At 53.0% G+C, this 26,735-nt stretch overlaps 2 protein-coding genes across 8 annotated transcripts in view; both read left to right on the top strand.

Moving 5' to 3' along the window:
• C3H4orf50 (chromosome 3 C4orf50 homolog) overlaps positions 1-8,764 on the top strand; it is a 122,565-nt gene extending 113,801 nt beyond the window's left edge. For all 5 annotated transcript variants that reach the window (XM_070262732.1, XM_070262730.1, XM_070262731.1 and 2 more), the window contains one exon: positions 1,284-8,764. Coding sequence is in view for 1 of the 5 variants with exons in the window: in XM_070262730.1 (XP_070118831.1) it covers positions 1,284-1,397 (114 nt within the window). In the remaining 4 variants the exon portion in view is untranslated. The remainder of the gene's footprint in view (positions 1-1,283) is intronic.
• Positions 8,765-13,358: 4,594 nt separating this feature from the next.
• The window catches only part of CRMP1 (collapsin response mediator protein 1), a 71,691-nt gene continuing 58,314 nt past the window's right edge, over positions 13,359-26,735 (top strand). Inside the window, exon 1 of one of the 3 annotated variants that reach the window (XM_001917683.6) lies at positions 13,359-13,862. In XM_001917683.6, the coding sequence (XP_001917718.4) occupies positions 13,482-13,862 (381 nt within the window). In that variant the 5' untranslated portion in view covers positions 13,359-13,481. Of the gene's footprint in view, positions 13,863-16,372; positions 16,526-17,474; positions 18,086-26,735 lie in introns of those variants that run through there. The other 2 variants (XM_023638377.2, XM_023638379.2) reach the window with 2 other exon arrangements.

Here is a 26,735-nt window from a genome sequence, read left to right as displayed (position 1 = left end):
ACCAACATCCTTATCATGGACGTGGCTGTGAGCTGGGTGTGAGCCATTGTTATCCATGTCTGGAGACTCTCAGCATTACTCCAAAACCTAGCTCAGTGAAATCGGTTGTGGGGGCAACAGTGGAACTGCAGAGGATGCTGCTCTCTGATAGGGTTTTAACGTTTCTGGGGTCCCCTTCTGTAAACTGTCAGATTGCCCAAATACACTTACTGATCTGGAAGCACCTGTGAAGGCTGCTCTTGGCAAATTGATCTGCCTTGCTAAGCGCCCCCAGCCCTGTTCTCTCACACTTCTTGGCTTCTGTTCAAGCCATTTCCTCTGCCCAGAAGACTCCTGTTCATCCCCAAGACTCCACTCAGCTATCACCATGTGCAGGCAGCCTTCCTACTCCACCTCCTTCCTTTCCTTCCTTTCTTTTGTCGTTCATTAATTGAGTCCTTTTCATGTCCCAGCACTGCACTGGAACCTCCCAACTTCCCTCCATCCCAGCATCTGCCACACTGCCGACCCTCCCAGCCTCATCTCCCCCCCGCCCCCCCGCTGCCCCTCACTTCCCTGCTCTCTCCACACTGGCTGCTTGTGCTCCCTCCCTCTCTCTGCAGGACCTTTGCACATGCTGCCTCAGTCTTCTGCGTGGTAAGCCCCTCCCCTCACTCACTCCTGCCGTCCCCCACCTTGGCTGTTACTTCCTCGCTCTCTGCACATGTCTCACTCTGCCTTCCCTCTTCACAGTTATATCTGAGACATAGCATTTATTTTGTGATTCCCAGACTACTCTCCATCTCCTCGATCACACCGTAACCTCTTGACGGCAAGCGCTGTAACCTCAGTGCCCAGCGCCGAGCCTGACATACAGCAGGTGCCCAATAACTTTTTGTTGACTGGATGAATAAAGACAGCCCTGAGAATCTCAATGCCTCTCTCCCTTTGGATCAATTGTTCTTTCGGCCACTGACCCCTTTAAGAGCCCCATGAAAGTTAGAAACCCTCTCTGCTCAAATATACACCAATGCTTCTTCACATGAAATTTCCATTTATTTCAAGGTTCAAAAACACCCCCCAAAAAGAGGGCATTGCCTATTAATTCCAAGCTAAGATTCTTTTCTAGAGAGAGCAGCTGACGAATTGTATACAGATATCATGACTTAAGCCCACCACATTTAGAGGTGAAAGTGGACCTCTCAGCATCCTAAAGACTTGTGCATTCTGGTGGCTTTGTGTAGATGCCTCACTGGTTGGGATGTTCCCTTTAAGACCTCATCTCCCTGATTTTGTTGTTGCAGGAGAGAAGGCAACACAGAGGCAAGCACATCAAGCTGGAAAATATTTACATCCCTCCCAACGGACCAGCAGAGCAGAGGCGTCCTCCTGATTTGCGATCCCTCCCAGGGAGCTGAGTTACAAGGCAAACGACTATCTTCCTATTTCACGGCATTCATGGGAATGTCACTACTCTGTATAATGTCAACCTGGGACCACAGAGATGGCTGTTGAACTGTCAGAAGCTGGTATGTATTGGCACGAGGTGGTGGAAGGAGCCTGAGGTCTGGAGTCCCAAAGTCCTGGCTGGCTCTGCCATTCCTAAGCCGTGTCACCTTCCACAAATTACTTACCGTCTTCGAACTTCCACTTCTTCATCAGTTTGAGGGTCCAAACGCCTAGCTGACAGTTTTGTTCCGACAGCCAAATAAGCTAATGGCTGTAAAAGCGCCCTGCACGCTGTGAGATGCCTGCCACAAGTCAGGGATCATTGTTGTCTGTAAAATGTGATTCCATCTTCTCGTTCCCATTACTGATAGCTGCTCAGGAGCACACTCTGCCATAGGTACTCATTACACTCGCAGTTCTACTTAGCTGCCACCAAGATGGGGGATGTGGGAAGCATGGCAGGATAATGGTTTAAAAAATGTCTTATTAGCCATCTTGATATTACAGCTCCTGCAGAGCTAATCTGTGTGAAAAATTGTATGCATATGAACACTTTCCTAGGGGGAGAGGTCACAGATTTCATCAGATTCTCAAATGAGACTGGGACCCCTAGGAGTTAAGCAGACATAGTCTAGGCGGAAAGGACTCCATTAGGGAACCCGGAGACCCAGCTCTGCCTATAACTTGCTGGTGACTTTGAGGATGTCCCTTGGCCTCTCTGGTCTTCAGTCACTCACCTGTAAAATGGGTACAACCACATGCCCTCCAGTATCCTTCCCAGCTCTGACACCTGATGAGTGTGTCCTTCCCTGCCTTGTGTCCTCCATCAGAGAGGAGACTTTCCTGCTGGCAGCAAGCATTTGCTGGGTTCCCGCTGGGTTCCAGGCTCTGGCCAGCTGGGAAGGCCTCAAACCCAGCTTCCTTGCTTCTGGAGTAAGTGGAGAGCTCTTCTTTTCTAAACATACATCACTTCAGGCAACAGTGATGACGAATTGCCCCTCAAATAACCAATCACAGCACCCCAAAGTGCCCAAAGTGCTGCAGCTCCATTTCGGCTTGTTTTGCCCGGCAGTTAAAGAGGACGGTAGCCCAGCCGCTGTGCTCAGACAAAGGCAGTTCGTTCCCTCTGAAGACACTTCCCTGTAAGTTGGAGGACCATGAGGCCATCTTGGTTGGGCGGCCAGGGGGCTAACAGGGACGTTTGAAATCTAAGCGTGTCCCGGAGGGGCAGAACGAAGAGCAGGCTACGGCATAGTGTGACCCAGAGAGCCGAGTTCTTTCCTACCCTTGCTGCTGGGAGGCAGAGGTCATGGCAGGCGGGCACCTTGGCGGGTGGGGTCTGCCCTGGTGTCTCGGACCTCAGCGGACCCTGGCTGGGCTCAAGGAGGGGTGAGAGGCCAGCATGTCTCCGACCCATGGGCCTGACCTCAGAGAGTTCCTAGTCTACAGTGGGCATACGGACAACCCCTGGGCCAGATCTGGCCCACAAACATGACTGGTTTGGCCTAATTTTTTAAAAAAATTGTTGTAGAATACACATAACAAAATTTACCCTGTTAACCATTTTTAAATGCCCAATTCAGTGGCTTTAAATACACTCACATTTTTGTGCAACCATCACCACCATCCATCTCCAGAACTTTTCCATCATGCCACACTGAAACTCTGTCCCCATTAGACACTGCCCATTCCCCCTCCACCCAGCTCCTGGCACCCACCATTCTACTTTCTTTCTCTTTGAATTTGGCAACTCTAAGCTTCTTATGTAAGTGGAATCATCCAGTATTTGTCCTGTCGTGATTGACTTATTTCACTGAGTGTAATGTCCCCAGGTTCCATCCGTGTGGTAGCCTGTGTCAGAATGTCCTTCCTTTCTAAGGCTGTATAATATTCCACTGTGTGGATGGACCACATTTTGTTTATCCATCCTCCTGTTGATGGACATCTGGGTTGCTCCCTCTTTGGCTGTTGTGGATAAGGCTGCTATCAACATAAAACTACAAATACCTACATTGTATTTGTTAATATTGGAGTTAGCAAATGACATTTAAAAGCCAAGAGATTTCTCATAAGAATCTGGATTTCTGGCTTTTCTTGGAAAAGCAGTGGATCTGACAACACGAAGCCTGTCTTCATGGCCACAGTCAGACTGAATGAGGCCAACCCACTCCTTGACCGACAGGCACCCCCAGCCTGCTGGGCCTCAGGCCCCCACTCCCTCCTCAGGTCTCCTCCTCTGCTCACCACCTACCCTGCCCGGTCTGCCCAACACCCTCAGGTATGAGTGAAAGCACAGAGGCCCAGAGACATGCAGCGACCTGGGCCCGAGGTCTCACGGGCGGACCTATGTCACGTGGGAAGGACTGGCTTCTGGTTCCAGCTCTGCTGCTTGCCTGCCCCAACGACCTTAACTTTCCTGAGCCTAAGCTTCCTCTCTCGGAGGAAAATGGGAGAGACGGTACCTGCTCCGGAGCCTCACACAATTATTGTGAAGACGGAAGAGGATGCACGGCAACTGGAACACAGAGTTGGGATTCAGGGGGGCGTTGTTAACAGCGCGGGCTGAGTTAGGCAACTTAGAGTGTGGAGATGGTTTCCTTGTCTGCAAAATGGGAAAAGGGGCTGTGCCCCCTCTACGGGACGCCTCTGAGGATTAACGGAGACAAGGAAGGCAAAGCATCCAGCCAAGGGCTTGGCGCACAGTGGGTACTTCCACATGTTACTTTGTTGCAAGTGAGAGTGTCCTCAGGGCTCCCGATCCCATTGGCAGCAGAGCACAACCCAGCAAGACGTGATGTCACGGGGACAGCCGGGCAGAGTCCGTCAGCCTCATTACAAAGTCCACCCTCCACCTATTTCCTGATGGGCCCCTGGGCAGGTCAGCTGCCTCTCTCTGCTCTGCAGACCCCCCACTGTTGGATGGGGCATTATCACTGTCCTCCCAGCACACAGGGGACGAGAGACCTAAGGCGCCTGGCATGCAGTAGATCTCAGTAGAGTTTAGCTCCCGTCCCTCCCTTCCCAAGCAGAAGTCTGCCTCCGAGCTTAAAACGATGGCTTCTTCTCCAAATGTTTCCAAAAAAGCAGAAGAAGAGGGAAAGGTGTTTTCCAGCTTCCCACTGGAATGTCCAGGGATCCCACATTCTTGGGGCCCCGAGCATCACCCATCACTGGTCTTTCTGCCTGTTTGTGTACTTCCGTTCCCTCTGTCCTTTCCAGAGTCCCCGAGGGAGGCCTCTGAGCCACTTCAGAGCCAGCAGGGCATCCCCGGGTGAGCAGTCCTTTCACTGCACCCAGGAGACCTGGGAGGCCAGGTATGGACCCCTGGCAGAGCCCTGCCTCCTTCCCTTTAGGCTTTGAATAAAACGGGAAGGTGAATGGAGAAAGCACTTTGAAAACTCGTAAGTTCTGCATATACAGGATTTGACTTCATGTGCAAGAGAGAGGGAGACCCCCTGGCATGGGAGAAAGAGACTAGGGCTTAAAGCAGAGTCGCTGGGGTGGAGTCCGGGCTCTGCAACTTCTTAGCTCCAAGATCATGGGAGAGTCGCTTCTCCTCCTCGGTTTACTCACCTGGCAAGTGGGGCAATAAAAATACCTGCCTCGGCACATACTGTGTACATTAATGGATGAACCAGATGGGAAAACGCTTTGCAGAATTCAGTGTTGTGCATACGTTTTACTCATATCATTAATTCAGTGCATATCTATCATGCGCCTACTGTGTGCCATGATGAACAAGGTGGCCTTCCTAAGGACAGTTCAGAGAAGGTCCCCAAGCTAAAGAAGAAAAGGACTGCTTGTCAGATGGCTATACTGCGCATTCATAGATTATGATTAGCAACAGCCCGCGAGTTGGCATGGCAACGTTTCTCCATGAACTGTCGGCAGTCTTCTTAAAATAGGTTCACCAGAGGTGTGGTGGCAGTGGAGACACACAGCGACAGCGTGGGGCGATGGCTGCGCTCACCAAGGTGGGCAGCACCACCACCCATGTGCTCAGAGTGGTCATGCCTGTCCTTCTTCCAAGCAGACCAGCAGTGCAGCAACTAAGATAACAGATCCGGAAGCATCCATTGTTAGAGCTGGAAACTTTATCTGGTAGAAACACCCCTGCCTTTCCCCATCACAGGTGAGGAAACTGAAGCCCAGAGAGGTTAAGTGACACACCCACAGTCACACAGCCCCTTGATTGCAGATGGAACTGAATCTGGCTCTGAAGCCTTTCACGGAAGGTTCTCCAGCCATGCCGTGATGCGGGCTGTTCTGATTTGGAATTCTAGGTCCGTGCCTGATGCAATTAATTTTCTAATGGGTTACAATCCATATGGCATCACTTAGCAACGTGTACTAGATGAAGGAATCCTTTCCTTTTGTGTAGAGTCCATCCCCGTTTCTCCCTGGAGAAGCCCTGAATCCCAAGATATCATGGAGACTCACCTACTTCTCTCTAGGCTGAGGTATCTGTGGCTTAAACCCACCCCTCCACGCCTTCCCCACCCCAGCTTCCCAGTGTGAAAATCAAGCCACAAATCCCATCAGAAGTTCATGAACCACTTTGCGATGAGAGATTACCGTGTGAGCTTCGTTGCCCATCACTGCAGAGGACTGGGAGCCCAAATCCTCTCAAGATGAGTTCCTCCCCTTCTGCTTGTGTTACTCAGCAAGTTGTCGAATAAACTTTAGAAACTCGAGGGGGCTTTTTACCTCCAGGCTGGTGAGCTGCTTTGACGAGAGTCACAGCTCTTGTTTAATTCCGGGGTGAGACTCTAGGACTGGAAAGTGGAGCTTTTTGAGAACTCAGTCAACTTTTGAGAATAGGGTGCTAGACGTTTCTGACATGTTTTAGGTATTCAACCTTCTTTCCTCTATTCAGACAGTGCCTTGTAGCAGAAAGGGCTCCTGGCTGGGAGCCGGGGAGAAGGGGGCAGCGTGAGCTCTGCTGTGTCCCCTCTCTGGGCATTTGCTGGAGATGAAGGCTGCGGTCCAGAGTGAGGATTCTTCATTCTGCTTGCATGCTGGTCTCCCCTGCAGAGCTCTTAGAAATCTGACGCCCAGCCCCTCTCTAGGCCACTTAAATCAGGTTATCTTCAGTGGGGGGGCCCAGGCACAGATCTTTAAAAAGCTCCGTGGTGATTCTCTGCGCAGCGAGGGGGACACCCCTCAGACTGTCATCTCACAGACTCTTTCAGCTCTCCCATCCCCAGTGTCCACTACATTCCAAGGTGCCTCTGTGGGTTTCTTCCATGTTAGACTCATATTTATTTTTGCTCCTTGCTGAGAAAGAAATGCTTACTCAGAGTTGACAGGAGGAAACTTCTCATCTTTGGAAAATTTTTGACCATGAGTCAGCTTTGTAATGTCCCCTTTCGAGGTCCTTTTAAGCAGCTAAGGGTCTGTGTGACAACAAAACACATGACATGCTGTGCACTCAGTTCCACCGTGGCAGACCCTGAACCCTGAGCTCTTGGTGGCTGACCAAGGCACAATGACGTGAAAGTTCAGACCACACAATTGCATGATGCCCCAGGCGCACAAAGGGGTCTCATGGGTTCAGTTGTTTGCATCCTAAAGTCTTTCAGAAATAGATATTCTGAGTCCTCTGTGGTACATAAACTTACCAGTGGTGTAAACAAATGGAAGCAGATTCTATTCGGCATTTGTACCAATGGCCAACTGTGTTCCTGCCTGCTTTGAAAGAAATTCTGTGGAAATTCTCTGGTGCCTTAAAGAGGCAGAGAACGAGAAACCCCTGGGGTTTGTTAACATACTTAGTCCTCTTTCCTGTTTTGTGAGAATTTCTTGAAAAAGTGCATGCCTTGAACCTAAAATTGCTTTTAAGAAGTCAATAGGCTTAGGAAGGAAGGATTGGGTTTTCTTTATCCCGTTTGATCCCCCCTAAGTCCCACTCTGGTTTCAGCAGCACAGCTCCCACCCAAATCAGACTTCTGCATCCTTGGCATAAATGTGTTGGAGTCACGGAAAGATTAATGGGAGAACTGATACCATCAAAATAAGGTTTGCTCCAAAACCGGGTTTTTTTTCTGTCTTTGAAAAAATTCATCAGGCTATGCCAAAAGGTGGGCTGATGGTAACTTTATATGATGGTAGAACAAGGGAAGAGAAAGACAAATGAACGGAACTGTTAAAAATGGCTGGAAACTTGATATCAACTCTGTATCAATATTTTCGTTTTAACGTGAAGTAATATATCATGATGTTTGTAAATGTGACATTGAAAGTGATGGAGACAATGAATATCTATGCAGCCATGTTATAACTATTCACTGTTAGACTTTTCACTGGGACAAGGACGAGTTCCACCCCTAACAGAGATTGGAGAATGACTTATGGGCCAGATGCACTGGGTCCAAACTATGACTCTGCCACTGCCTGGCTGTGCAAGCTTGGAAAACACACTTACCTCTCTCAGTCTCAATGTCCTCCATGGGAACGTCAGGGAAGGTGTGAGCGTTAATGAGATAGCACATGTTTTCTAAAGCACCCAGCACATAGTAGGGCTCTGTGGATGTTGGGAGCCTTCCCTCACCCCTTTAAAAATGCCGAGATGCATTTCAGTGCAATGGTGGGGCATGTACCACCAAGCTGAGTTGGGTGACAAAGATAATCTCCCAAAGTTCACGTTTGCACAACCAGCTTTTGATGGTGACACTGGGAAGGGACTTGGGTGTCACGGTAGAGGCAATGGACAAGGCTTGTGACTTCATCTGGGCAGAATCTCCCTGTTCTCCTTACTCTTCCCGGTTGAAACCTGGGCAGACATCACACAAAAGCTGTGAAGCACAAACCTCAGTTTGGAAACTGTGTACTTTCCCACTGGTTCCCGAATGCACAAAGCTCCACACCTTGCATGAATCTAAAAGGACTCTTGTATTATATGTCTCTACTAATAAACACCAGGGTCCGAATTCTGGCAGTCCAAGTCTTCTGCCCCTCCCCCCCAGGCAGAAGCACTGGTTCGCGTGGGAGTGGTCTGGCAACACGAGCAGACCCCCCTTCCTTTTGGATGCTCTTCAGCAGGACTCTCCCTTGTGTCGTGGAGCAGGGGCTGTCCCCAGCTCCTGAAGCCGAGAAATGAACAGAGCCATCAGTCCTTGGAGATGCTCGTGGGATTCCTGGCCAGTCATGAATCGGGCTGACACTCCCTTCTGGGTTTTCAAGATTAGTGATGATTGCTCAATCTTGTGTAAAATAGGCTGGCATTTTCACTTGTTACCAAGATGTATTTTTCTATGTTAGTTAAATGTATAATTTGTGTAATTTTGTACATTAAAATGTATGCTTTTACACAATTAAAGTTTTTTTCCCTTTTGAATGTTTAACGTATTGATGGTTACAAAGTGTTGTAGACCCTGACACGACACAAAAAGGCAATGAAGCCAAGACTCCTGATTTTCAGTGGAGAATAAATGATCTTCTCAGAAGTCAAATCCACTTTGCATACATACCGAAGTGATTTCCGTCATCACCCATTATATACCTGTATTAGTTTGCTCTTGTTGCTGGAACAAATTACCATGAACCTAGGGGTTTAAAACAGCACATATTTATTATCTTACAGTTCTGGAGATTAGAAGGCTGAAACGGGTCTCGCTGAGCTAAAATGGAGGTATTGGCAGAGCTGCATTCGTTCTGGACGCTCCAGGGGAGAACCGGCTGCCTTGCTTTTTTCAGCTTCTAGAAGCTGCCTGCACTCTTTGGCTCATGCTCTCTTCCTTCATCTTCAGAGCCAGCAGCGCAGCATTTTCCAGTCTCCCTCTGACTCTGACTCCGCCTTCTGCGGCCACATCTCCTTCTCTGACGCTGATCTTCCTCATCCTCCTTTCACTCATAAGAGTCCTTATGACTCCGTTGGGCCCACCTGGAGAATCCAGGCTCATCTCCCCTTCTCAAGATCCTTAACTTGATCACGGCTGCAAGTTCCCTTTTGCCATGTAAGGCGACATCCACACAGGTCCTGGGGAGTAGCGGGTGGACACCTTTGGGAAAGGGGCATTATTCTGCCTGCTGCAGTCCCCTATGGACTGATTTGGAGGCAGCAGATAAAAGCAGGCATTTTAGAATCACACAGGCCTGAATTTGAACTGTATCTCTGCCATTTACTGGCTGCATAACTTTAGGCAACTCGCTTAACTTCTCTGAACCTCTTTTCTTAAATATAAAATGAGTGCAGTAATCCATTACTTGCCTCGCAGATTTGCTAAGAGTATTATACACCCAACAATAAACCACAATTCCCTGTCCCTCATTTTTGGAACACATTCTTTTTACAAGCGATTTTTTAAAAAATCTTTTTGTGGTTGTTGTTTTCCCAAAAGAAGGCCCCGATGGAGAGTGTACAGCGAGCTAAGTGGGCCTCTTGTCCGCTCGCTGCTGCCGTCCAGCATGGCCCTCTCTGTCCTCTGCCAGAACCCAGGAAGCCCTCACAGTCTGACAGGATGAGCTCCTGGCTTGTCCTTCACCAAATGTCATGGTTTAATTCACTTATGAGCACTCCTTCCCCGGAGGACCGAGAGCAGACGGAGGACAGGCTGCGGAAGGTCACAGACATCATCATGACCCAGTGTGGTTTGCTCAGGTTTTCTGGGCTGCCCTCCGTGGGCCTCTGCCAGAGGCTGCTCCCCTTGGCTCCCTGCAGGCATTTCCCAGCGTGTACCCCTGGTTCATTCCCTGTCCCTTTCTCTGCCACACTTGGGTTACTGGCCTTGAGACGAGGAGATGGTAGAAAGGGCTCACACAAACCTGAACCGGATCCCCGTGTGGTCACTTCCTGGTGGTTGGCTTGAGCAGTGAGTTTGAGGTTTGTCATCCTCAGCACTCCAGCCTGAAAATGTAGGTGGCACTGTCTGCCACATCGGGCTGCTAAAAACAGAACGTTACGTGTGGAAATGAACAATGTGTGCAAAGACCCTTACATATGGTACATGCTTGATAAAACTCAGATCCCCCTGCTCTCTTGGAGAAGAGAGGAGCAATGAGGAGTAATATAAAATATGTGGCCTAGTGGGTGCCCAAGATGTGTGTTGGATGCGTGTTGAATGATTAGTTGCCCAAGGTAGCAGGGAGGAGAGAATTCTGACTCAAAATGTAGGCTCTTCTGACTACACCAGGTCCACTCCTTTATCTCCCCTCTCCCAAAGGGACCTCTTCTGCCAGGCTTCTTGGGAGAGGGTAAAGGGTACTGGTTAAGATGCAGACTCTGGGATCAGGCTACTGTGTTTCAATCCTAAGTGGCATCATTTACCAGCTGTGACCCTAGGCAAGTTACTTCTCTCTCTGAGCCTTGGTTTGCTTATCTGTACAATGAGGCTCAAGTGGTACCTACTTCAAAGGTTGCTTAAAAAAACTTACAGTGTGTAAGGTGCCTGCAATGGTCCTTGTCACGTAGGAAACTCTCTAAAAGTGGGGACTGTTATTATCCTTTCTTGCATCTTCATAAAGACAACTCTTTCCCTCCTCCTTCCTGTGTCACTCCCTGCTAAGCTTGCCAACTGCCCAGCCCTCTCTTACAAGGGAAAGGGTTTTCTTGGAGAATAGTGAGATCTCCATCCCCAGTAGAATTCAAGCAAAGCTCAAAAGACTGTCGCTTCAAGGTGTTGCGAGCAGATTCAGGCATAGAGTGTGAGGATAGACCTCAAATTGGTCTAACTCAAATTCTTGGGTTCTCTGATATTTCTCTGGGTTTAGTCACTACGAATATTTGTGGAGCTTTAGAAGCAGTTTCTATGTGGCATTCAACATGAAATTTCCTTGTCTGGAATGTGCTTGGAATAGTATTTCAAAGGACAGATAGAAGTTTTCACTTAAAATACTTGCAGTGCAGCCTAGAGTCCTGCAGCCTTCAAGAGGAGTGTCTGTGACAGAAATCTGTGCAGGGTGCCCAGGGACAAAAAGAGGGAGGAAGCCAGGATGGGGGATGGAGTGGGTAGAAGAGAGCGGTTGGAGGATGGGGACGATAGTCTCTGTTCTTATTTATGGCCAGCTCTCTCTCCCCTACTATAATATATGCTTCTTGAAGGCAGGGACTTTATAAATATTCATCTCTGTGTTCCCAGCACTATTTTCTCTCTCCAGCACAGAAAGGGGACTTGCTAAGTGCCCACTGAGCTCCAGGCCTGGCTGAGCAGCCCTGAAATCTGAGGCACCAGGCAGCTGCTTTCTTCTTCCCTCCTGTTTCCTCATCCGCCCTGTGGGGAGGTAATGATACCGAGTTACTGCACACACCAGCTTGTTCCAGGGTTGAAAGATAGCAAATGCGGGGAGGTGTCAGCTGAGGCCATGGAGCCGATGTCCCCGGAGTCCTCAGTCCATGGGTCCCAGCAGGCACACGAGCCAGAATGTGAATCCAGCTGTCTGTCCGGGATTCCCCAGACCGACCATGCCGGGTGCTGAAGGGACAGCTCCCAGAACAGGGAGGGGTGGGGGGCGCGGCGCCAGGCGCCGAGGCTCCTCACTGAGGACCCCACCCAGCCCGATGCTGCCTGTCGGGACTCGCCCGCCGAGCGAGTCCGCAGCTGGCGATTCTGCCCGTCCAGAAAGAGCAGATGGGACCGCCAGGTCCCCGGAGGCTCTTAGGACCCTCTGCCTGACAACAATCTTGGAGAAATGAGGGACGGTGTCTCAGGGAGGGTATGGAGCCTGGCCTTGAAGAGGAGTAGAGAGGAGCCCCAGCAGAGCGACCCCCACGCCCCCACGATCCCACACCCTCCACCTGGCCCTAGTCAGAGGAAGCAGGGACTGCCAGGCTGCGAGCTCCTGGGTCAGCCAGGGTAGGCTGTACCCGGGGTCGTAGGAGGTGATCCCTGAATGGGGAACGTTTGTCTCTTTGGGTTACTGACAGGAGCGTGTGTGCATGTGTGTGTGTGTGCTGACCTGTCTCTTTGTGTGTCTTACTCTGGAGGTTTTCTATTTAAGCCTCCGACTTCCCGTGCGTCTAGTGTGAATTCTCGTGTGGGCGTCCTGTCGGGGTTTATGAGCGCACCTGTGTGGAGTCGCCTCGTGAGTTCGCCCTTGGTTTGAGCGTGTGAAAATCTCTTTGTTGCGTGGGTGTCGCAGGAATGAGCATCCTGTACTTGTGTGAGTCACTGATTCGCGTGCATGTCTGTCCGCGTGAACGTGGTCCCAGCGTGTCCCTCTTGCCGCGCTGTATGTTCTTCCTGGCGCTTAGCACTGCCTGGTACATTATGCGGTTTGTCTCCTCCCTTCCCAGAATGTCGGCGCCCCGAGGGCAGGACTTGCTTCATTTTGTTCACGGCGCTGTCCCCAGCCCCGACGACGTGCTGGGCACCAGCGGGCACCCGATGTAATAGCGTGGAGTGAATGAAAGCTGCGTCCAATGTACGAGTGTCTCTCCGCTTGCGCAGTTAATCTCGGCGTGATGCTGTGTACGCGCGGTGTTGAGTGACTACGAGAATTTCTGGTGTATGTGTGTGTAGTTGATTTATAGTATGTACGAGCAGTGTGTGTGTGCGCAAAATTATCTATGGTATGCATAAATGAGCCTGTGTGTCTCGGAAGCGTGTGTGTAATCGACTCTCGTGTGTGTGCCAGCATGTTTGTGCGTCTCTCACGTGTTTGTACGGCGTAATTGTCTGGTGTGCTAATACCAACCTGTGTGTGCCTCTGGAGCGTGTGTGTGTGAGCATGTGTGTGCATGCACGAGGCTCCCACCCCTCCTCTCCTCGCGCCCTGCGCTGGGCCTGGGGGCGGGGAGCGGGGGTGCGGCGAGGGCACTGCGGTTCAGCTGCCCGCCCTCGGCGCTGCGGCTCCGACACGTCATCGTCCCTCCCCGCCCCCGCGGAGGTCCCCGCCTCCCGGTCCTTTGTAGCTGGCCGCTGCGCTCGGCCGACGGCCGCCCGGAGGCCCCGCCCCGGCCCGCCCCGGCCCCGCCTCGCGCCCCGCCCCGCCCCTCCCCGGGCCGCAGTCGCGCCTGGGCCGCCGCGGGCCCGCACCGAGCGCGGAGCGCGGCGCACGGCGGTGGCTAGGGCCACGGGCGGGCGGGAGCGCGTGCGGGCGGCCGGCCTTGGACCGGGATGGCGGACCGGCGGCGCGCGTGGAACACGGAGGACGACCTGCCCGTGTACCTGGCGCGGCCGGGCAGCGCGGCGCAGACCCCGCGCCAGAAGTACGGCGGCATGTTCGCCGCGGTGGAGGGCGCCTACGAGAACAAGACCATCGACTTCGACGCGTACAGCGTGGGCCGCCGCGGCTCGGCGCGCACGCCGCGCAGTGCTGGCCGGCTCGACGCGGTCGGCCTGCCGGGGCCCGGCGGCAGCGAGGACACCGCCAGCGACGTGAGCGAGCCCTCGGGCTCCGCCGTCAGCTCTCCAGGGGAGCGCGATGAGCGGCCGCCCGCACTGCGCATCCGCTGCCCCGCGCCCCGCGACCTGCCACTCGGCCGGGACAATGGCCAGGTACGCGCGCGGACCGGACGGGGGGCGGGGCACTCGGGGCCGCTGGGCATGGGGCAGCCCGAGGGCAGTATCCTGGCCTGAGTGCTGAGGCCGCTGCCACCAGACTTGCGAGAGCTACGAAAGGCCCCTCCCCCATCCCATCATACAAGAGGTTCGGAGAGGTTGTGCGACTCGGTCAGGGTCGGCCAGCATAGTCTTTGAGACTCCTATGGGTCCTCGCTGCTTTTCTGCAGTAATGGAAGCGAGGTTCTGAGAAGGGAAGTAAGTTGGCTAAAGCCGCCACATGGCCCCTTAAAACGTGAAGGGATCTCTGGGGTGAATTGAATCCAGGGATCCCCATTCTCTGCTTTATGAAAAGGAGGGGAGCTCCATTCTGCATTCGTCCATTCATCTATTCACTCACGAATTAGCAATTATAGAGCACCCACTGTGTACCGGGAGCTTGGAGAGGTTCAGTGAAACGCCTGTGGTCACACAGCTTAGAGCTGAGAGGAGCTTTCCCTGAGTGCTCCCTCTATGCTTTCCGGGGAAGGATTTGGTTGAAGATTTATTTAGATCCTTGGGCAGTTAGAACAGGAAACCGCTCCCCCCACCACCGACCTCTTTGGGGGACGCTCCTGAGTCCACGGCACGACGCCAGCGTGCTCACTTCACAGAGCAAGTTGGAGGTAGAGTGGGGATTTGAACCAGGGTCTCCAGCTTCCAAGACTTGGAGATTTTTTTCCCCCTAAAAGTCGGGGAGCATCAGGGAGAGGGAACGACAGGCCTTGGGCCCTACGGCTCTTCTCCCTTGAACTGGAAGTCACCAAGGCAGTGGGGGAAGACGGATGGATAGAAGGCACAGCTTTGGAATGTGTGGGTGGGTCAGGGCCAGGTGCCTGGAAAACAGAAGCGGGATCCCCCTAGGGCCTGCTGGCTGTCTGCTTAGCCCAGACCTTGGTGTCTGAGCGCTGCTGCGGTCCCAGATCCCCGGTAGGCACTGGGATCCCGGCTCAGCACCCCGTGTCCCCACCCCGGGCCAAAGTGGGCGACCGATTCCTTGTGAGAATTAAATCCGTTCATGCCGGTAGGTAGTGAGCATTCAATAAATGTTCGTTGTTGAGTTTTATTATCATCATTTTTATTAATCCTTTTCCCCTTAAGTGATATGAGACGCATAAAGTGAGCCGCGAGGAGGCAGAGCTTGATCCCGACAGAGACCCAAAAGGGCTTCCTGGAGGAGTGGGGGCTGGGTCGGCCTGTGGCTGCTAACGCAGCAGTGGGTCTCTTCCTGTCCCCATCCCCTCGCCAGAGGCTTTCTGTCCCCATAACTCGGGAACTCTCCATGGTCCTGAATCTGGCGCCCCGCGAGGAGGGTGTGTGCGGTGGGGGCGGGGGAGAAGGAGATACCGAGAGCGTCCCGTCTCCTTTTCCTACCCCTTCCTTGTCTCCCTCTGCCCACCTCCTTCCCTGATGGCCGACCTCTCTTGGGATCCAGGCTTCCGAGCCCGAGCGGGAGACTTCAGGGCTGCGGACAGAAAAGCCGGGGCCAGTAGCGGGGAACCCTGGTTTTCAGCCAAGGCACTTGGCCCTCTTGAGCCTCAGCTTCTCCATCTGTGAAATGGTGGGCATTCTTCTCCCAGCCTCCCTCAAGGCGTGCTGGAGTAGCAGGGAGGCGAAAGCGCTTTGTGCAAGGCCGGGAGCTGTCTGGAAGCGTGTCCCCAGTGGCGCTGCGGTCAATGTCACCATCGCCAGTGTTAGTCCCGGGCTCTGCCTGGGCCTGCTCCGCAGCCGCGCCTTGGCACTGGGGATGCTAGTCGCCTCACCTCGCCCACCCCTCCTTCTTCTCCCCCTCTGGCCCTCTCGCCTCTTTCTCCATCGCTTCTCGGGGACTGGACAAAAGGCGGCGCTTCGGCGCCCCGAAGGGCTCGCGGTCTCCCTTGGGGGGGGGGGGGGGTGGGAAGCGTTTTAGTGTCTGCAGACCGAGCGGCCACGGGGCTCGAGTTCTGGGGCGGGCCTCGCTGCTGCTGCGCTCTGCAGCCGGGGCCGGGGCCCTTCCCCCGCCCATAAAGCTCTTTCCTGGGGAGGGAGGAGGGGTTTCTGCGGCGCAGGCGCAGCATTTGCCGCGGCCCAGGGCTGAGCGACTGCGGCGCTTTGTACCCGGGAGGTCTGCTTGGGAGCAGCGGTCTGTTTGGCCAGTGCGGACTGGTGCCCCTCCCCCGGTAGCACGTGGTCTTGTCCCCAGTCCGGGAGCTTCCCTGTCCAGACTGACCCCTGGGGACGCCCTGGTGCGTAGAACATACGATTTAACAACGCTGAGGAAGGAAATGTAGGAGTCATGGGGAGGAGAGTGTCCCCACCAGCAATTTCCAGTCATCAACAAAGATTTAGGACCCCCGCTCAGAGCCGAGGCCGAATGAGTGTAGGGGAATGAGCTCTAGACAAGGCTGTAGGAACCTGGCTTCCAGATAGTGCCCTGCTGCAGCTAATATGCTTTGCACCTGGATATGGTTTCCCTCTGTAAGCCTCAATTTCCCACTTGTAAAATGGGAAGATTATGGTCTAGTGTTCCTGGAATACTAAGCTGCTTCTTTGTGGACCTACAACTTCGCTTACATTTTAAGGCTCAGGCATCTCTGGTCTCCTGTCCTGGACTGGGGGACTGGCTCCAGGTGGAGGTGGAGGTAAGGGCTTCAGGCCCCAACCTGCATGATGGGAGGGCTTTACCACACCTAGCATACCCTCCCCCGGGGGGGCATCTTGAAAGTAAAAAAAATAGGTCTTTTTACAGAGGCTGTGGGTTTGGATTTTGCAGGCAGAAAGTGAGGGGCAGGAAAGGTTGGCATCTTATTCTGCCTGGAGATTTGGGGCACCTGTCCAGCGTCGTGGGGGCTTGCTGGGGCTCCCCCCCCCCTTCTCCCTCTTCCCTCTTTCCTCTCCTATCATGAGGAAAAAAGGCTGTGTCCTGGCCTGCTGCCCTCTTCTCCACAGGGCAACATCTGGGTCATGGGTGCCGGGGCTGGTGTGCGCTCTCCACTGGGAGTCAGGATGTCCTATTCCTCCCCCTGTCCTCCAGTCCCCCTCTGTCCCGGGGGCTACGGCAACCTTGGTGCCAATGGTCTGACCCTCCAAGCAATCACTGTCTGTTAGGCAAGACTCTGGTGGTGACCTGGTGGCCCAATGCTAGACCGCTGTGTGATGAGAGAGCTGCTCAGGGGGTAGAGCCGGGCAGCCATTCATTAGGGCTTTGCCTCTCCAGGCCCTACTGCAGCTGCTCGGCCTGGCAGGGAAGGTCCTGCTGAGCCCTCAGGGAGGCTGGCTGAATGATGGAGGTGGGGAGGGTGGCAGGGAAAGGCTTTATCGAGAACCCATTGGAGATGAGCCTGGGAGAATGGGTAAACTTTTGTCTGGGGTAGGATATTCAGGGAGAGGGTATAGCTTGAATAAAAGCTTGGAGCTGGAGATGGAACGGGGGTTGGTCTATTCAGGAAATGGCGCGGCAGATGGACAAACGGAGGCTGTGGAACGAGAGGCCGGAGGGGGGCGATCGCTGAGCCTGATCTTGGAGGGCCTTGAACACTCAGCAGCTTGGGCGGATCCCCGGCACCCGGCCCACACCCCCCCTCCCCAGGCAGATGTTGGGGGAGGCCCGCAGACGCGGGGCCGCACACCTGTGGCGCTGCCCGCGGGCTCTGCCTGCGCATCCGAACACCGTCTCTGGCTTCTCAAAGAACCCTGAGGACCAGCCCCTCCCAAGCGCGAGAGCGAGGCCGGGGCCCAGCTGAGGGCGTGTGCGCAGGGCGGGGGTCGGCGGGGCTGGGCGGCTGGGGGGGCGGGGGGCGGAGTGGGGGGATCGGAAGGGAAGCGCTTCCTGGTTCGAGCCGAGAGGGGCGAATCCGGCTCTGCTCCGCGCCGCCGGGAGGAGCTGTCTGTCTGCAGCCCCCTCCTCCCGCCCTCGCCTCTCCCTCCTCCTCCCGCCCTCCTCCGAGCCGGGCGGTGCTGGCAGCCGGAGCGGCGGCGGCGGGCGGGCCGAACAGCCGGGGCAGCGAGCGTGTGGGCAGCGCGGGCGCCGAGCCTCCGTCCCTCTCTTCACCCTCCCGGGCCTTTGTCGCCGCGCCCGCGGAGAGCGGGACCGAGCGAGCGCCGGACAGAGCGAAAGACAGCCCCACAGGTCCACCGGCCGGGCGGAGGGCGCCAGAGGGGCCATGTCCTACCAGGGCAAGAAAAGCATTCCGCACATCACGGTAGGCCGGGCCCCAGCCCCTCTGCTCTTTGCGGAGGGGGCGGAGGGGAGTCGCCACCAGGGTCGGGATCCGTGGGGGGGACGGCAGGGGCGTCCCCCGAGGCTTCCTGCGTCGCGGCGGGTGGGGCGGGGCCGGTCTCGGCTTTGCAGCCCCCTCCCCCCAGCCTCTGGGGACAATGCGGAGGGGGAGGGAGAGCCCCGCTCGGCTGGGCGGGGCTGGAGCCTCGGGTCCCTCTCCCCTCGGGCTTGCAGCCCCCTCCCCGCCGCGGGATGTGCCAGAGGATGGCGTGGACAGGCAGGATGCGGAGCTGAACAAAAGAGGGAGGGGCGCGGGGTCCGAACCCCCTCCCTCCGGCCCTGGAGCGGAGCCTCCCGCGCGCGGCCTCCGCACTGTCCAGCTCTTGCACCTCGCGGTCGAGTTCCTTCCTGGCCAGAGGAAGGAGAAAGATCGACCACTGCCCCAACTCCCCGCCCGTACTGATGGGGTGGAAGTCTGGACCTAGAGACAGCGCCATGATGGAGGCGCCCCTCCCATTCCTCACCGCAGCTAAAAATAACCTGATGGGGCAGCGCTGGCGGCTGTGGCCCGGGAAGGGTTAACACCGGGGGGTGGGGACGGTAGTGGGGGCTGAGCATTCCGCTGTGTCCCTGGGTGTGGCCGGAAACAAAGGATCCCAGGTCTTTACGCTTTGTCTTGCGGTGGGAGCTGGGGGTCCATCCTTTCGGAGACCTGGCCTCCACCTCATTCCTTGCCTGGCGCCAGAGTGCACCCAAATCATTCTTGAGGGATGTGGACCACAGGTGCTCGGGAAGCCCTTGGTTCTTGGGTGGTGGAAGATGGCGATGGAGCAGCCAGGTGCTAGGGGGCGAGATTCTGGACTTGATGGAATCCTCCAGGGTGTTGCCTGAGGTCTGAGGACAGGAGACCCAGCATCCTCATTTACCCAGAATCCAGGCTCAGGGACCGCCTCAGGGCACCTGCAGGAGGGTAGCCTTGGGTAGGCAGAGGGAGCCAACACTTCCCTCTCACCTGCCCAGGTAATGCACACGGTGTTTTATTGAATCTGCTCAATAAATCCTTTGAGGGAGGCAGTGTCCACATAAAGCTCCCAGAGGCTGGAGCACTGGCTGGGGGTGCAGGTGAGAGGAAGATTGGGAGGGAACGGGGCCCCCTGCCTCCCCAGAACAGCCCTGCATCCTGCCCAACTCTGGGCTGAGTCTTCCCTTCCCTAGAAAACCCCTCCTGGGCCCAGCTTGAGGTCTTGCGCACAGACCTTGGCTGAGTTGCCATCCAGAGGAGTGACTCCCAAAGGTGGGGCCCACCCTCTACCCATCTCTAATCCCTGCCCTCTGAGCTGCAGGGGTAAGTGGCCAGTCTGCAGTTGGCTAGGAATCAATGGAAGGAATGTGGTTGTCCCAAGTTAGGCAGTGTGGGAGGAAAGTACCAGGATATTTGTATGAGCAGGTCCCTGCACTGGGACTCTAACCCTGCTCCCCAGGGGAACTGAGGCAGGTGATGGGGGTGGGGTGATGCAGTGACTGATGATTCGGGAGCCTTGGGCCCTTTGTGACTGTGGCGCCCGGCAGGTCTGTGCCCCTCTCAGAACTCTAGTTTCCAAAAGGAGGTTTAGCAAGATGGTCTTTGAGGCAGGTCTGTGGGAATGGTGCCCCCCGAGTTGTACGGTTCTCGTCTGCACAGCCGCAGCAGACGCCCTGCCCCCTGGCTGTGGCCCTCTGGAGTGGGGATGCACTGCCCAGGCTTTTGCACCAGACGGATCTGGGTGTACGTCTCTGCTCTGCCTCTTCTCTGAGCCTCCGTGCTGATATGCAATGTGGGCCTAACATTGGCTGCTTCAGAGGACCCTCGAGCGTCCAAGAGGACCCTGGTAAAGCACTCACTGTGTGTTAGGTGCCTAGTGAGGGCTTCAGAACTGCTATCTGATCCTGCTGCTTTAGTCCTTTGTGCGAAGCACCAAGTCAATCCGTGTGTAAAAGAGAATCAGATGGAGTGGTTCCAACAGCATCAACTGCATGGGGGGAGGGGGGGGCGGGAGGGACACCGACAATCATGCTTAGCTCCTGGGAAAGAGGCCCTGGATGAAGCACTTGTGTTTCATTTGGTCCACGTAGCCCACGCTGGCCAGCAAGATTTGTGGTTTAGAGGAGAAACAACGGACCAGAGAGGACGGACTTGGATGGAGCTCCTTGTAGGACCCTCAGCTTCCTGAGGGTCTCTTGCTGATCACGTAGATGTTGTGACGGGAAGCAGAATGCCTTTACATGAATGGGAGGGCATTGTGGCTTTCCAAACGCTGCACCCTTAACTGTTCCATAGCACTCATCTGGTAAGTTAGTAATAATAATAAGCACCTGGTCTGTGCCGGGCAGGCGCTGGGTGCTAGGGAAAGTGGGAAGGAGATGGGCTGACCCTCGCCCTCCCAGAGTTTAGCAAGGACTGACATTTTGGCCTGAAATTGCAACGAAGCCTGGGGGGTGTGATAAGAGGAAGCACAGAAGGCTAGAGGAGAGCAGAGCAGGGACACCCACCTTGTCCTGGGAGGGGAGGGAGGGGGCTCCAGACGCAACGGAGTATGCCGTGCTGGAGAAACGGAAGGAAGCATTGTGGGAACCCAACCTCTGCTTCCAAGGGCGGTTTCTCCCTGCAGTTAGAGCAAATGCTGAAGACGGTTAGGACGTTTTTGGCGGCCACGGTGTGTGTGGCCTCTGGAGGGAACTGGGGGCTTGACAAAGGACCAAAATACAGCTCTCAGCTGCATCCCCGGGGCCCCACCTGCTTGATGTTGGGTCACTCTGTGCCCCTGTGAGCCTCGGCTTCCTCATCTGAATGGTGAGGATAGGGTCCCAGCTTCGCCAGTGAATTCAGAGATCAGAGTGTGAGAGAGTACTACCCCAGCAGAGGAGAAAGGGTGTCCCAGGCAGGCGCAGTGTGGACAAAGACAGGGGACAGCTGAATTCTGAGAACATTCTACTCAGGTTGGTGATGAACCTGTGTCTTTTCCTCTTTTCTCCACCTCACCCTTCTTCTGAAATAATAGAGTAGCCTGGTAGAGAAGAGGGAAAAAGGAGAAACACTTGGCTTCAGCCCTAAGGATTGTTTAAAATATTTATAAAGCTGTCTTTCATGCGTGGCTTTTTAAAAACTTAATGGCACAGCTGGGGATTAACTTAGCCAAAGCTGTTATGGTGCGGGCTATGCGGTTGAGTTGAACATCCCGGGGGTGGCTCTGAGCAAACCAAGGCATGTGGCTTCATGGCCCTGGGAAGCTCTTGGCTCCCAGCAGAACCACCGAAGGGGGCTCCTATTCAATTGTGGGGGACACAAGAGTGTCTGTATTAGATCAAACAGTAAAGGTGAGCAGGGAAGAAAGAGGTCGTTAAATAAAAAATCACATCAGACTGAATTAGTTTCTCTAAGGTACGAATATGCAAAAAGCGTGTGAGGCCTGGTAAGCTTCATCCCGAGGGGGACATTTGCCCATCTATAGACATTCAGTTTACTTCCCTGCCTTTTTACACAAAGGATTTGAGATGCCTACAGTGATTTGTCAGGCACATAGTGAAATCAGATGGGCGGAGAGTACAGGACTGAGGACCCGGGAAGAGCAGGGAACAAACCTGCAGGATCCGGACCCCTGGAGGCAGGTGACTGGACCTCTGATGCTGATCCGGAGCTCCTGTCATCCAGGGCGAAGAAGCAGACACCCTCAGTTAGGTCTAGTTCATGATCAGAGAGGGAGAAGTGGAGCATATTCTTAGGGGGAAAATTATTTTGGTTAAACTAAATTCCTACAAAGTGTTTAAGAGGGGATAAAAGTGATACTTGCTTGTGACATCTTCCATAACATAACTCTGCCAGCTTAGCCCTGAATGGCTGTTTCTTGTAATGACCTTGGCCAAGACTGCACACATGGAAACATGTGATGTGACATAGGTGAATGTGCCTGGCACATAGGGAGTGGCTAACAGACGATGGTTCCCATCTCCACGGTTCAGGCTCTCTGAGGAGATGAAAATTCAGAATGGCAGGTAATCAGTGAGTGTTAATCGCATATCTGTTCCGTTCCTTGAACTGTGCAAGGTGTGATGGGCAGTTAAAAATACATATTTCATGATCCTGACCTTAACAGGCTTACCATCTAAGTGGCAAAGTGCACACACATGGAGCAACTTAAAAGTGATGAAAGGGTGAAATGTGGGATAGGGCACAGGTGTTGGAGGAGTTCAGAGAAGGGAGGACTCAGCGTTGGCAGAAGCAATAGGGGGTGGCCTCTTGGGGCTTGGGGGATGGCACGAACTAGATCATGAAGGATTTGATAGGTGGGGACAAGGGAAGAGCATGCAAGGCAAGTGGAATAGCATGGACAGGACCTGGACTGGGCATGAATATGGTCAGAAGAGAGTGAGGAGTTTAAAATCAGAGGGTGAGGAACTTGAAATAAATTGGAGGGGGTGGGGTGGGGCATGGTAGGGGGCATTCTACCAGGCTTTGGAAGTCGGGCAGAGTGCATCCAAGGTGATGGAAATAACACATGGGCTTTAAGCCTGACTCAAATGCAAATGGGATATTTGATCTTGGGCAAGTCAGTTCCTCTCCCTGGGCGTCAGTTTCCTTTTCTTTACAGAGTTGGATGAGGTAATTCAGAACCAAGTTATTGGACATTCTGACTTTATTCTGTGCATAGTAGGAACTCATTGGAAGTTCTTGAGCTGGGAGGATGGGATGATAAAGGCAGCGTGTAAGAATGTGGATCCTGAAGCCAGACTCTGGGTTTGAATCCTAGCTGTTCCACTTACTAGCTGTGTAATTTGGGCAAGTCACTTATTCTTTCTATGTAGCAGTTTTGTCATTTGTAAAATGGTGTGACAATAATAATACTCTATAAGGTTTTTTACCAAGAATTAAGTGACTTACTTAATATGTGTAATATGCTTAGAATAGTGCCTGCACATAGTATATGCTCCATGGGTTAGCTGTTATTATCCTTCCTGTGGGATGGCGTGTTGGTCAGCTTTGTTCCATAGCAAACAAACAATCCCAAAGTCTTAATAGTTGTCAATGACATACATTTCGTTCTTGCTTATGCTACATGAGGGCCTTGGATTGGCTGTAGCTTTGCTCCTGGCTGCTGGTGAACAGTGGTTCTGCTCCTTTTATCTCCTCACCTTGACACCCAGGCTGGAGGAGCAGAGGATGGAAGCACAAGGGACTGGTAGCAACTGAGATGCCTTTAAGAACTTCTGCTTAGCTATGGCACATTTCATGTCTGCTCATAGTCCATTGGCCAAGGCAAGTCACGTGATCAAGGCCTAAATCAGTGGGCAGAAGCCAAATGTTAGTCTTCCTGGGAGAGGAGGATTAAATGTGCAAGTTCTGGCACATGAGAAATACTAAGAAACACCTGTTGGAGCTGATAATGAGGTGGTCAGGAAGTATAGGGGGTGAGTTTGAAAGAAAATGCCTGCATTGGTTCTTAGGTTGAATTGGAGTTGGGAATGAGCACCAAGTTGGAGTGTCTCACTGAGCAATTAGAAGCACAGATTGGAATGAGGATGAGAGGCAAGGGCCAGAAATAAAGATTAGGAACCCATGTACAAGAGGCACTGGTAGAAGATAGAAAATGCAAGATGTTCCAGCACCCAGTGGTTCTCAGCCCATGTGCTGTGAGCACAGTGGTGTACTGAAAAAAATCCTGTGCAGGTGTGCTGCTAAATTTTGATTGGCATTTAACGTTTATGGTTGCTACAACCAAATCTACAAACTGTTCTAATAACATCTCTCAGGTGGAGCTCTGAGCACTCACCAACAGAGCAGTGTTAAATAGAATCTCATTTTTTGTGAGTAAAAGGAAGCTCCTGCCATGGAAAGTAACATCAAAAGCCTTTGCCTCTTGAGCATATAAGAGAACAAGTCAGGGCAGTGGACAGCGCCATGGTGCTGAAAACTAAGCAAGTGCAATTAAGGAGCCGGTTAAAGGCCCAGTGATACAGACATAGTCACACTCTAGTAGGGATGGCACGGTCATGATTGCTGACTTATTTTGTGTTGTTTTAGGTTTTTTAATCCCTTCAAGAATGCTGCAAATTTTTATACTATTTGCCAGCATGTTCTGAACACAGAAAGGTTGAGATTTATTGTCTTAGAGATGCACAGACCAAATCATAACTTTGAGTAAGAAAAGACAGCTCTGAATTGGTGTTGGTGGTTTGTGAAATGGAGTGGGATCTAGGACGCTTCATAGAGAGGCTGGTCTAGAAAACAAGAGCAAGCAGGTAAAAGGGGGGAAGTGAGGCTGTGGACATATGAGGTTGCAGCTCCCCCCTCCTTCCTTGGGCCTCTGCCCCAGGCACCTGGGACATTCTCCCTGACCAGGCTCACCTTCTCTGGCCCTTTGCACTTGTGTAAGCTATGCCCACTCCTCATGGAGAATCCCTCCCCTGCGGCTGGGAATTGTGAGCACTGCTGCCTCGGTAACATTGTTTGTCCACTTGACTGTGAACCCTTGGAGCACTGGGGCCATGTTTGATTCTCCTTGGCATCTCCTCAGGAGCACTCTTGTGCACTGATGACTCATAGTGGGGACTCCATGCTGTAGGAGTGGATGAAGGAAGCCCAGATTGCAGACTGTGCTTCACTGTTGAGTGAGGGTTTGGCCACTCCTACGCTTGACGTTCCTTAGCAAATGTCCTATCCATGGATTTAGCATATAGGTAGTTACCATCTAGAAGGTGAGGGTGGCATGAAGGGTTTTTGGAGCTAAAAAAAAAAGGACCTCCAAAATGGTACTTCGGCAGTGGGGAGAGGGCAGATCTGGTTTATTAGTGGGCCACTGCATTTCACAGTGAAAAGCAAGGTGTTACAAGAGGAATCTTCCATATATACATCAGATCATAAAAGTACACATCTCCCCAAGGCCTTGACTGACTAATGACTTGGGGTCAATTCCACAGGAAGACTCATGGATTTGACGCAGATTTGCATTGAGCAAACAGGTGTCTGGTTGAGATTTTGAACCCATCCCCAGAGATACTGCCAGGTACTTTATATCCACCCTATTCAGAGACCCTGAGGGCTTGAGCCCTGATAAAGTCTCAGCAAATATTTGATTTATACAACCTCAAAGTCAAAAGGAACCTTTTAAGTTATGTACAATTTTCCACAGGGAGGCGGGAAATAGTGTCCATTTCTTCTTCCCCACCCCCCCATCTCCCCTCTAGTGTAAGAATTCCAAACCCTCTCCTTGGATACCTCCAGTGACAGAGAGATCACCACTTTACACAGCAGCCTGCTTTACTCTCGGACAGCTCTGTTGTTGGAAAGCCCTTCTGTCTGTGGGTCAGATTCTGCCTCTTGCTCTACTTTTGCACTCAGAACTTTCACAGGTTCTTTCTTCTTCCACGTGGATAGTCCCAGAGGCTCTGGAAGGTAGTTCTCAGTTGCCTAACATTCATTTTTCCAAACAGCCCCAGTTCTTTATTCCTCATCTAGCACAATTTCCAGGTACAATGTTTGGATTTTTCTTTCCTTTCCTTTCCTTCTTTTTTCTTTTTTGGTATGCTTTATTTCTGGATGTTCAGAGCAAAATGGATCCAAAATAAAACTTTAGTTATTGGGCATCTTTTAAACTGGTTTAAAAACTTTCTGGGGTCCTAGCCTCCTTTGAGAAGCTGATAAAAGCAACGGGCACTTTTTCCTGCTTCTTCAAATGCATGAACACTGAACATTTGGCATCAAACATTGGAATTTGTAGGCCAGTGTTCAGTGTATGGAGTGCTTTTACGTGTTATCCTAAGTAATCCTGTGAAGTAGGTACTTCGATTAGTTCCACTGACAGATGAGGAAACTGAGGCACACAGAGGTTAAGTATCTTGCCACAGGTCACCCAGCCAAGACACTGTGTGGGAATAAGCTGTGGTTTCTGGTGTGAAGATCTAATAGTCACCTGGGAGAAATAGATATACTAAAATGAGGTGGGAGATGAAGCGTCATGAAGTCGTGAGACAATGCTAATCAGAGGTGCGAGCCTCATGCTGTGGGTACAGGGGTGACCGCATGTTTCTGGAGCCAGGACACTGTGCCTGACGGGGTGCCTTGGAAATCAGTGGGCAGAGCAGGTGTGGCAGGAAATCCAGGCAGCAGGAAGGCGCAGGAGTGTGCAATGCAGTTTAGGGAGCCAGAGCGTGGTGTGAGTAGACAAATATGGTGGCACAAGTCTGGGAGAGGGGAGGGGTCAGGCCTGGAAGAGCCTAGAGGGCATACTTTGTCCTACGCATGAGGACAAGCTGGTGACGGGTTTTAAGGAGAGGCTAGGGCAGGTGCAGTGGGAGGTGGAAGTGAGCAGGGTAGGCGAACGTTTCTGGAGCAGACGCTGCAGGATCTAGGGAAGAGTTGGGTGTCCGGTGTGAGAGGTTAGAGGGAAGCTGAAGGTGGAGCTGAATGATATCTAGCTCTCCAGGTTGCAAGGACTTTCCAAAATCAGGCACTGTCGTGATGCTGTCCACGTGTTTAATTCATTTAACTTTCACGGCAGCCCGCCGCATTACAGATGGGAAACTGAAGCACAGAGAGCGGAACTTGCCTGAGGCACCCGGTTAGTGAGCCTGAGGCCAGGTTAGAACTCAGGCCGTCTGCC

This window comes from Equus caballus, chromosome 3 (assembly GCF_041296265.1).
Source record: "Equus caballus isolate H_3958 breed thoroughbred chromosome 3, TB-T2T, whole genome shotgun sequence".
NCBI classification, from domain to species: Eukaryota; Metazoa; Chordata; class Mammalia; order Perissodactyla; family Equidae; genus Equus; species Equus caballus.
Note: the sequence above shows the minus strand (reverse complement) of the source record. Positions and strands in the feature narration are given on the sequence as shown.